We start from the raw sequence: 11,295 nt of genomic DNA, 5'->3' as shown, positions 1-11,295 counted from the left end.
ATTCTCCCTCTTAAATTTTGCCAACTTCGTTCTTTTGCTTTCCGAGTTGGAGTGTTGCTCCGACTTAAACAGCATGCTAGACTGCTAATTCTCTACGGCGATATTTGATGCAGGAAAACTCGGAATTTTGCCAACAATTTATGAATCAATTCACCGAATACTTCATCATATAAAGCATCAAAATTCAAAAATCATATCAAGCGTCCAATATCTTCCATGCATATCATAAAGTTCCTATGAACAGGCCTTCAACTTCGAGCACTCAAAAATTTAAGACATCCACAACAAACGTTACCCACAGGTTAAATGCAGGAGAAGCGTGTATCAAGAACATATCACCTACACGGAGATGGAATTGAACTTACACTATGTCTGATGCAAGCAAAACAAGAAACAAAACAATTATTCTGTAAAAAGCAAAAAAAAAAAAAAAAAAAAGAACTCAGTTGAGCAAACCATTCTTGTGTTTCCTTTAGATGAAAGGAGGGAGAGTGCCAAAAAGGAGAGAGTAATTTACAAGAGGCGTCTTCTGAAGTGGCGAGTGGTTCCTTGGTAAGTTTTAATGAGCAGTCCAACGCCAATACCAATCCCGAGGCACACACTGAGGCCAATACCCACACCAACCCTCACACCAGCATTGAACCATGAAAGTTCCCCATCTTCTAACTCCTCTTGATACCCTGTTCTTGTGTATAGGACATTGTATTCCTCATCTTCTGGTTTCTGCTCTAAATAATCTGGGCCCTGCACAATTGCCATCTCACGTTGAAGCATGTGTTCTTCTTGTTGTAAAAACAAACATGATCTTCAAATTCTGACTATGTCTATTAAACCATTTTTTTTTCATTGGATTGGATGGATTATAGGTTACGGATCTGATCAGAGGAGCAGGTTTTATGTGCCACTCAGCATATACACCAAACGGACCAAATTGACTTTGCTCATGCGCTCTAGTTGGTAAATTGTATTTGCCGGGGGATACAAAAAAATTTCCTAGTTATAGATGTCCGATGCTTGTCAAAGGAAGAAATTTCAACTTCCATTGGGCATGAGAAGCCAAGTAATAAACGAAAAATTGCTCAAAAGGGGCATAAAGTTCAACAATGATCAATGGGTTAATGAGGGAAAAAAAAAACACCAGCCCTTAGCAGTCCTTCAAAGCTTAAACACAATGCAGTTGCTAAAAGAAACACGGATAAAATACAGATTTTTCTTCTTTGAGCTCAGCTTACTGCAAAATTTGTAGATTCCACTTAGGAATGAGTGAGAGTTAGCAATAAAAAATTGAAACATTAACACGGAGGCGCCATGATAAATAAAGCGTTGCAAACAGTGAGCAGTAAGTCCATAGACTGAGTTTATACAAGAACACCTAAAAGCAAGCCCCAAACAAAGAAGTGCGGTATTTAAGGATATCATGGTTTCACTGAGCTCAATTTTCAACTATCAGACAAGGCATAAAGGGCATTATGTTAACCTGGCTAATGGATCAACAAAGCAAAATATAAGAAACACAACATAGCAGAAATGAAATTGAAGAATCGATTAGCATTTAATTACCTGCAATTGCAAAGCAAGATTTGAAGAAACATGTTTCTGGTTCTCATCAGCTTCATGCTCAGGAATTGCATCCAACACTCCCTTCCTCATGATTTTCTTCTGAGAACTGAGCATTAGTGTCTTTGTTAATATAATTGGAGTCCCAGAGAAGGACCCTGCAATGTAGACCTCAATAGTTGGTGAAGCTGAATCAGGTAACATGAATTGTTTCCCCCTGAAGAAGCTAGTGCCTGGACTTAAATCTGATTCACAGTTCATGGTCCACCTTCTTCCATCCAAACTTGAATCGCCTTCAAGACCCTTGCTGCCTTTACGTAGCTCTAAAACCCCAGAAAGCAGAAGGACTTCATTATCAAACACCTCATACTTCACACCACCACTCGTCCTTATGCTATCAGTGCTCACAAATGTCACTTCTTCTGATTTTCTATCCACTCTGTCTCTTTTGAGAAGTGTTGAAACCCCGTCGGAGTATATACTAGTTCGGAGACCGTTAACTTCTAGAAGGGTATCGGGATTCAAAGGAATGTGATTCAGTGTAAGAACATCAGGAGTAGTATCATCAAGCTCACATTTGCAAACTCTTACATAGAATACTCTTATGTCAAGCCAAGGTAATGAGCCCTTCATGGAGGGTTGATATGAGTGTCTAGCAGCAATGTGTCCATTATCAACTGCTCCATTTCGATTAGCCTTATGATAATCCTCCATCATCCGGCAACATTCAGTCTCCTCCTCACCGAGATTCTTACATCTCAATTCCTATAAAACTTGTGCCAACATCAATCCACTGAAATGATCTTGACTCATAAAACGGGAAGCAATATCAGTGATGCGAAATCTGGTCAAGTTACAAGCAAACGTTAATAAATTATCGTCAACAGAAACTCGGAAAGGGGAAGGTCCGAAATCTAACGTCAATAGAGATATGGGAAATAATTCTGCCAGCTTAAGATCATGGATACATCTGGTAGTGAAAATTAAATGATACATCAACGAATTAGAAGGATAAAGAAAGAGGCAGGAACCTGAACTCAATAAGATAAGATAAACATCAACAGCTATGGTTTTAGAGTTAGTAGACCAAAACCACAAAAAAAAAAAAAGTAAAAGAAAAAGAAGAAAAAATAATTAGTCACAGACAAAGAGAGCTGATTAACCAACCCAAGGAAGAAGCAAACAAAAGAAGAAACCCAGTAGAAAAGTCTTCTGATATCACAGATTAAACTTGCAGCAAGTGCTCTCTCTCTCTCTAGATTTTGACCAATTTACGATTGAACAGAAAATAATACCACACTTGAGTTAATTAACCAATATCCCCACAATGTAACTGCAACAATCAAAAGGAAAGGAAATTCGAAGAGCGACGAAGTGGGACAATTGTCACCGAAGAAAAATTTGCGGTGGAATTGCGAATCGGAAAGATAGAAACGCAGACTATGACAAAGTTGTCGCGATACGGGACAGAGACCAGACATCGAAGGAACCGACAAGACGAGACTCGCGTGAATACCATACCACAAATAATAATTTAACAGCAAAACAAACTCACCAAGAAAAATCTTGGTCTTTGATTTTGAAGATGCCAAATGAATCGAATACTGATCTCACACCTATTTCTGTTTTTGATTCCCCCAACAGAACAAAAATAACCTTTTGGCTCACAACCAGAATCACTGCCACGAGAAGAAGAATCTAATCTAACAGAGACCAACTCAAGTCCTCAAATCTCACAACTCGAGTCTATGAACTCTTCTTTCACTTTTGAAACCGTCACTTGTATCAAAGCATAAGAAAGACCCAAATACTCAAATCTTTAGACAACATGGCATATGGATTCTTCTCCCAGTTTTGCAGTTCGCTAAAAAATTTTGACGCACAGGGAAGTTGTAGAAGATCCGGATCGATTGTAATTAGGATAGAGGACTCGTTCTGCCCCTAATATTCCTGAGGTCTTATCCACAACAGCGAGAATATGCACTTTCACAGGGACAACGTATCGAATAAACATGGACAAGCTTATTATTTTCTTTCTGTACAATCCTATGATGACGACGAATCACAATTTATATTAAGAGTATAAGATTTCTTTTCTTGGCCACATTAAACCCCTTTAATTTTATTTGGAGAAATTGCAAAAAAAGACCTTCGAATTGTAAAAACGCAGATAGGAACCCTTGACAACTTCACTTTGGGTTTTGACAAGAATAATATGCCCTGAAGTTGTCAAGGGTCCCTATCTGTGTTTTTGTAATTTCAAGGTCTTTTTTTGCAATTTTCCATTTTGTTTCCTATTTTACTAATCTTTTATTCATTTATGCAAAAAAAAAAAAAAGTTTTAAGACCCCCGTGCTTCGCCGGGTCCTTGCTAGGTCGTCCTTATCTCGAGCCGAAATATCTTGGTCTCTTTCCTTGCATAACTCTGTACTCTAAATTAAATTGTGTCTGCTTCTGACAAAATATTTCTGCACTTGAAAAGCTTAATATTTAATTTCTCATATACTATAAAAAGTTATGTGGGTGTGTAATTATCCTTCAGGCTCAATGCTTGCATCTGTGATCAATTTTATATTCTTCTTCTTCTTCTTTTTGCTTTTGTGGTCAATTCGCCTGCCAAATATTACTTAGCTAACTACTGCTCCCCTTTCAAGATTGAGTTTTACTGTAAGAATAAAATAAGAACATGATTTCTAATTGGCAAAAAAAAAAAAAAAAAGAACATGATTTCTAAAGTTATGATAATCACAAAAAATAATAAAACGTAACAATTTTGCCTGTTGACCATCTTGTAATCAAGTCCAACGAGTGCAGCTTACTTTTAAGGCCAGAGAAAAATGGCAATTCAGTTAAGTAATACAATATGAATTAATTGGCGAATAGATTTGGTTCAAATGCGATGCCTATCCTTGTAAAGAATATACAAATGGTTGATATTTTGCATTATACTACCAATTAGTTTAGCATGAAAAATCGGGAGATAACGATATAAGCAGCAAGTGAAAGCATGTTATGAAATTAAAGAGGATGTGACACGTGGCGCCCTGTGGAAAAGGGACCGTGGAGTAGATAGATAGATTAGGATGTCGTCTTTTATCGATAAGTTTAACGAAAAATGTGAGGAAACCCCCTTCCAATAGTAGTAAATAACGTGACATCAAAGAATTGGAAATAGACGGGCCACAACCGGCCAGCACATCACGTGAAACCCATATGGCCCAAGATAATGTCAACAAGGTCACATCGCATGCCAACCTGCTGGAATTTTCCCAAATGATTTCTCTACCGCACCTCAAATCGGCTGTACCCTGCTGTCGTTTCTCTCCGTCGTTAGATTTTTTGGACGGTTGAGATTAACTCAAGAGAACTTGTAGGGAAATGGATATCATGCTCATATTAAGTTGCTAGGAAAATAAACGGACAACATATAGTCAAATACGCTTCTTATTAGACTGTCTGGGTGGGAATTGAATTGCCCTTTTTTCTTTAAAAGATGAATTTTAATTTTTTTTATCTTAACTGAAATATAATGCAAAAAATGTAACAATAAGATGATCGAATGTATTCCAATCATATGTCATGTGAATTACTTCAAAAGTAACATCAAAGGACGAGCACCAAATTTGAACACTAGGGAGCATGACGTGATTCCTTTTGTCCACTAGATGAGGTGGAGGGATCTATTTTTTTTGCTAAAACATAGATATCCTCTTATCAGAGGCAATCATATTCGAAACACTGTCAGTCACTAAATGTGAACACCTTTTCCAGTAGGGATTCGAACCTTGATTCACCACTTTATGAGAAACTAGTCCCTTCTGCTAGACCTAACTCCTATTAGTAATCTAGTTGATTTGTGAAAGACTCACAGGAGAGGCAAAGGCCAACGGAGCGATTCAAAACCAAACAGGTCCAGATTTTGTCCACTATCCAAATCAATCTCTTCAACCGTCCAATTGAACCATTCACATTTAATAGTTTATAAAATTAAGTTTATAGTTGATTTTATAAAATTTTAAATGTGAGCCGTCCAAAATTTTATCTAACAATCTATGATTAGAAAATGGCGAGGAAAAGGATGACATGTGAAGTTGAGATAAGAATTGAGACTTAAGCCACTCAAATTGTTAACCCACTGGCGGGGCTCATATCGTATGCGATGGCAAAGATAGAGTGAACATGCCAAGAGCAACATCATTCCCCAGTTTCGAGCACCAAAACAATCAAGCAAATTCCATTCTGTCATCAAGTATCATCAATTCTTCATTATTTGATCGAGTTTCCTATTCACATTGTAGTCGAATTGTTTAGGATCCTACACTAAGCAGAGTCAATACGGTAGTTCCTTGACTTGTTTGGAGGAAAACTTTACTCACAACCAAGCCAAGAATCAGATGATCATTTTAGCAGCATCTATCTAAAACGTTGAAACAACTAGAAACCTCGAAGCACCAGTTCAACGTCCCTAAAGGAAAACCATAAATCCAATAGTTAGGCCACTCCGCAACATTGCAGGAAACAGTGAGTGGAAGTGTTGTCGTTTGAAAACGAGAGAGAGAACTTCAAAGAGAAAACGTAATCAGCAGCAAGTCAATCACCAATTCTCATCCAAATAAAGAAATTCAACTGTGTAAGTCTACTATAGGTGATCCACCATATAATGACCAAAATTTCACCATTAGAAACTCTGTTTACCTCAAAGCGAGGCAGAGAAATAAACGACATTTTTCTCTCATTTTATCTTTCATTTTGAATGAATCCGGCAGGCTTGTCACAATGTTTTTTCAAGTCCTATACAACAAGGTACAAGAAAGTGTCAGCATGCAAATTAAGATTACATTGGTAAAATCCATACCCGAATGTCTAGCTCACGGTGCAATTAATACTACGGAGGCATATTGCAATAAATTATGCTAGCAATATCACACCATTATGCAAAGTATCTGGTATTTTTGCAAGTCTACATTTAGAATGTTGATATCATGGCAATGCGAAATATCTGGAAATCAAAACTCCATAATCCAAGGGGTGCAACGCATATTTGCAATTGTTATTCCAACAAGTAGGGTCTTAATTTTATGGGGATCAATATTGGGATATATGCAATTGGAGTAGCATCTCGAATATGGTGTGGAGATGCCAAAATACCAAACGGCCATTCTAAAGCTAACGTAGTATTAGAAATTAGGCTCATATGTAAACAGATGGAATTAGTTTTGCGGAAAAAGACTAACTCGTAATTAGTATACTACCCTGTATAACGGGTTCAGCTAATCATTTGATTTTGTCTTCTTTCCTTAGAGATAGCAGTTTAAAGGAATACAAATGCTTAAAAATGTCAAGGAACTACTGGACAAAACGACAGACAAGTCATAAACCAAGTGCATTATATTCAAAATTGGTGCATGAATAAGAAAACACCAGCAAAGTAAGAACAAGAAAATAGCAATGAGTTTTTTTTTTTTTTGGTTTAAGAAAAAAACATTTTCCATCCCTTTGCAAATAAGATACTCTCAAACACGTTAAAAAGTAATTGCCGAACTGGCATTGCTTATCAATTTAAGAAGTACCATAAAACAACAATTATTCGATAAACAATTAAACATTCTTGTATAGCTGCATTTAAAGTTGTGAATAATTATACTCAGTTTTAAGGACGGCTGAAATACACTGGTTTCATAAATTTGTATATCATTACTCTGCCCTTAGGAGCTACTACAATTTATTTATTGCTATTTAGTTTTCCCTTTTTGCCAAAGCTATGTAATCTAGTTTTATGTCATGTCAAATTGAATCCTAAATTTTAGGCAACACTGCTTATTTCTTACTTTCTTAGGTTATGAATCACTTTAGTGGTCATATTTTCAGACTTAGTCCAATAAATATCCCTTGCTAGTTGAATTCTAGTTTCGTTACTGCCTGTAACTAGTAGAGACATAGAACTTAAAGTAGAACCTCGAGAAAGCCAGCTCCAGCAGGTAGAATCGGAGGCGATGCTGGAAGTGAGCCTAGCATCAGCAATGGCGGTATGAAGAGGCATCATAGACTCAAAACTTCCAAGTACAGACAAAATCCTACAACAACCATAACTCAAAATGAAAAATAAAATAAAATAAACCTTAACGCAAAAGTGCAAATCAATATGGAGAAAGGAGCAGTTGCAGCAGTAATAACGAAGTTCAGCTCTGGTCCATAAAGGTGATGTTGATATCGAAATGACTAAAATGAGCAGAGAGAAGTGAAGTGATGAAAGAAACTAGAGTGTGGAGTTGAATCTGAGGTTGTGTTTACCTTGAAGTGTGAGGGATGATCGTAGACGAACGCGAAGAGAACATAGCCGGTAGAGATGCAGCATTTTGGTGTTTTTGGATTAAGCTACTAGAACGATTACCGAAAGACCTTGAGCTTACCCTTAGCACTGATTTACAGAACGAAGAAGCCATTGCTGACTCAGAAATTCTGTTACACAAGCTGGGCGAAACAGGCGAGTGAATACCGGCCACTTAACCCTACCTGCCGGTGCGGAAGCAAAGTCTTTACGACGTCGTGTGCTCTTGTTCAAGTTGACTTTCAATCACCTTTTTTTGGGGCCAATTCCAAGTTATTATTTTTATTTTAGTTTTCCATAAAATTTGCCAATAACATGTTCAAAAGGTTTGTCTAGTGTAGTTACAAAACAAAGTAAATATGATGCTACAATTATTATTAATTTATATTTAATAAGTTTTCAAAAATTATATTGTGTTTTCTTAGACAAAATTATATTGAGTTACCATGATGTAAAAATTAGGCTGAGCCAGATGAGATATAATCGTCCTGTTGATAATTTCCCAAATTCACAAAATACTTTGCCACTTGTGATTAGAGCCGGTAATATGGGCCAACCCGCTGATTATGGGTTGGCCCGTGTCGGGCCTGAAGCTTGGCGGGCTGGGCTTTTTAGGATCACTTTCTGACGGGCTGGAATTTTTTCAACCCGGCCCGCGAGGGTAACCTGCCAACCTGCCAAATTTTGTTTTTTTTTTAAAAATAAAACCTACTCAAAGTCCCAAATTCCTAAATACCTAAAATAAAACATGCAAATAAAAATTATTATAAATAAAACACGAAACCCATCCAAAGTTCCAAGTTTCAAGTTTCAAATATATCAAAATATTAAAATATGATTAAATGAACATGATATGTCCTTAATAATTTAACAAACATCTCAAATTAAAACATAAATCCAAATTAACACTACCACAAAGTCACAAACACAATGTCACTACACAAATCACTATCAAGTATCAACTATCAAGTGCTCAATCATCACTTATGAGCTAGGACAAAGGCGCAAAGCAAAGACAGAGAGCAGAGAACTTGGGACTTGGGACTTGGGAGTTAGGACTGGCCAAGGGCGACTGGGAGACTGGGTCTGGGAGAGTTGGGAGTCTGGGAGGAGTGCGACACGCAAGCAAAATGTGAAAATGGGACCGTCTTAGTATTGCCGTGTTAGACTGTTGGACATGGACCGCTCACTGTTGTACTGTGGACTATGCTAAGAGTGTAGAGACTGAGAGGCAAAGGGAAAATTTTGCAACAAAAAAATATATGGTTAAACGGGTTGGCATGCCAACCCTGCGGGTTAGCCCGCCGCGAGTTTGGGTTTGACGGTTATGGGCTCAAAACTTCCATTTTAAAACGGTCCTAATTTTTATCAACCCAACCTGCTATTTGTTGGCGGGTTGAGCCCATATTACCGCTCTACTTATGATCACAGTACTTAAATAAAAAACATTGTAAAGGAGGTAAAAATGTCAAATTATTCGAACCTTATGCCTTTGATTTTATTTTTATCCTTCAGAAAAACAGGAATTCAATCATCCTCCCCTCCTCTTTTAAAATTTATTTTTAAATAAAATTATTACTCAGACAGTTAAAAAAAGTTAAAAAGTTAATTTTTAAGCATCTCGAATCAAAACACTGCTCATACCATATTTTACATTTAGATCTGCCAATAAAAGTTCGAATTAAATTCGGTTCCTTTCGAATTTGATTCCCCGTACGGCCCCTTTTTCTGGAATTTGGACTATTCCTCTTTACTTTTTGTGATTTCAAATTTAAAAGTGTTTGGGAGCTCTAAAAAAATTTTAAAAAGTATTTTTGAGGTAAAACTTCTCTCACATACTTATATTGAATTTTGTAAAATTATTTCTAAAATTGTGATTTGATTTTCATTCCCAATATCCCCTTAATCCTCCTTTGGATTCAATACCCATTTTTCTTAACCCATGATTCGTATGAGAAAATTATATGGGAGTAGAGAAAAAATTTTAATGAGTTTAGTGGGGTCAAAAAAATGTAAGATAAAAGAATAAATAAAATTAGTTAAAAACTTTTAATCCTATTTCTTTTAATATTTTAAATGGAATTCATTAAAATTTTTCACTCCACTTTCCTAAAACCAACCATTAATTTAATCTTCTTTTCACCTGGTGAGCTGGGCCGGGCCTTATTGTTAAAACAGAGAAGCCGCGAATCAAAACTAGTGGAGTTTAATAGTTAAGTGGAATACCGAATATGTGCCCCATAAAAAAAAGGTTAGATAGAATAATTGCAAAATCCGTCGGAGTCCGACCCAGTCTAGTTTTTGCCCTGGCCTGCGTTCTCTTCCGCGTCGCTGCAAAGGGGAGCGCAGAGATAGATTGAGAATGGCAGAAGAAGCAATCCTCAGTTACCTGGAAAAGGGCGAAGTAATTTCAGATTCCGGTGTCTTTGCTTCTGAACGTGGAATTGACCACAATGAGATCGTTAATGTCATCAAGAGCCTCCACGGTTTTGGATATGTCGATGCTGAGGTGCCATACATTTCTTCTTAGTCATCGCCATCTTTATGCTTCACCCACTGCTTCTGTATTCATGAGAGTTCTTGGTTTTCCCTGAAAGCTTGTCGCAATGGTTCTTTGTATAAATTACACCTTTCACTACCCATGATCGTTTACTTGCTGTTTTTGTTACATTTGTTACAGTGCAAAACTTAGCTTCGCGCAAGATCCTAAATTTAATGAAAAATAGTATAGGATATCGATGACTGTTCTGTACATTACTTTTTATAACCTTGTTTGCATTCGAAATGGTTTTTTTTTTTTTTTTAAATGGTTTGCACTCGAAGCAGCTTCTATGACGGGTTTATAGTTTAGATCGAATTTACCTTCGCGATAACCGTGTTATCATGCAGGACATTAAGAGGGAGACATGGGTGCTAACGGATGAGGGGAAGACATATGCTGCTGCAGGATCACCTGAAGTGCAACTGTTCCTGGCAATACCGCCGGAAGGTATCTCTAAAGAGGAACTTCAGGTTATTATTCCACACACTGAAGATTTATGATAACTTTAATTGTTCTCACTAATTAGTTTTGATAGCTCTTTTAGGGGATTGTATTGAATTTTCTATTTTCGTACTGTACCAGTAAATTTTGGTAAAAAAAACTGAAAGCTGGTGTTCCTTGCAGAAAAAGCTAAACCCCGCTGCCTTCAAAATAGGCTGTGCTCAGGCTGCAAAGAATAAATGGGTGGAGTTAGGAAAACAACTTATATCCCGGAAGGTATGCTATGGTCAACTTGTTGCCTTAATCTGAAGATGGCCAAGTTCATTAGATTCTTCTTTTTCTAACTTGCCATTGTCATTGGTCATTAAAGACATTCATATTAGTATCCTGAACCTAACTAAATAAAGCTACCAGTTTCACTTGCACA

General features: G+C 37.0%; 3 protein-coding genes across 7 annotated transcripts; 1 reads left to right on the top strand and 2 right to left on the bottom strand.

Annotated features, from left to right (window-relative positions):
• Positions 1–141: 141 nt before the first annotated feature.
• LOC114729793 (uncharacterized protein At1g01500-like) lies at positions 142–3,571 on the bottom strand. 4 transcript variants are annotated; one of them, XM_028916835.1, is made up of 3 exons: positions 3,113–3,571; positions 1,561–2,527; positions 142–744 (listed from the first exon to the last, which is right to left on the bottom strand). In XM_028916835.1, the coding sequence occupies exons 2-3, from the start codon at positions 2,272–2,274 to the stop codon at positions 514–516; spliced, it is 945 nt and encodes a 314-aa protein (XP_028772668.1). In that variant the 5' UTR covers positions 2,275–2,527; positions 3,113–3,571; the 3' UTR covers positions 142–513. The 4 variants fall into 4 exon arrangements, with proteins under 4 accessions (XP_028772668.1, XP_028772689.1, XP_028772675.1 ...); XM_028916856.1 differs by having other exon boundaries at positions 1,561–2,360; XM_028916842.1 differs by having other exon boundaries at positions 1,561–2,401; positions 3,113–3,570.
• A 2,226-nt stretch (positions 3,572–5,797) lies between these two features.
• On the bottom strand, positions 5,798–8,009 carry LOC114729739 (uncharacterized). 2 transcript variants are annotated; one of them, XR_003738770.1, is made up of 4 exons: positions 7,849–8,009; positions 7,513–7,631; positions 6,253–6,348; positions 5,798–6,022 (listed from the first exon to the last, which is right to left on the bottom strand). XR_003738770.1 is itself a non-coding variant. In XM_028916776.1 (3 exons), the coding sequence occupies exons 1-3, from the start codon at positions 7,998–8,000 to the stop codon at positions 6,329–6,331; spliced, it is 291 nt and encodes a 96-aa protein (XP_028772609.1). In that variant the 5' UTR covers positions 8,001–8,009; the 3' UTR covers positions 5,798–6,328. The 2 variants fall into 2 exon arrangements, 1 of the variants encoding a protein (XP_028772609.1); XM_028916776.1 differs by having other exon boundaries at positions 5,798–6,348.
• Positions 8,010–10,143: 2,134 nt separating this feature from the next.
• LOC114729821 (phenylalanine--tRNA ligase alpha subunit, cytoplasmic-like) lies at positions 10,144–11,144 on the top strand (the record flags this gene model as incomplete). Its single annotated transcript, XM_028916865.1, has 3 exons — positions 10,144–10,394; positions 10,775–10,897; positions 11,052–11,144. Coding segments are annotated over exons 1-3 (363 nt in total), but the record flags the coding sequence as incomplete, so codon positions are not given.
• Positions 11,145–11,295: the final 151 nt, after the last annotated feature.

This window comes from Neltuma alba, unplaced genomic scaffold (assembly GCF_004799145.2).
Source record: "Neltuma alba isolate B1F8T4 unplaced genomic scaffold, ASM479914v2 tig00002486_pilon, whole genome shotgun sequence".
Lineage (NCBI taxonomy): Eukaryota > Viridiplantae > Streptophyta > Magnoliopsida > Fabales > Fabaceae > Neltuma > Neltuma alba.
The sequence above is the reverse complement of the archived record's forward strand: the minus strand, read 5'-3'. Positions and strand labels throughout refer to the sequence as shown.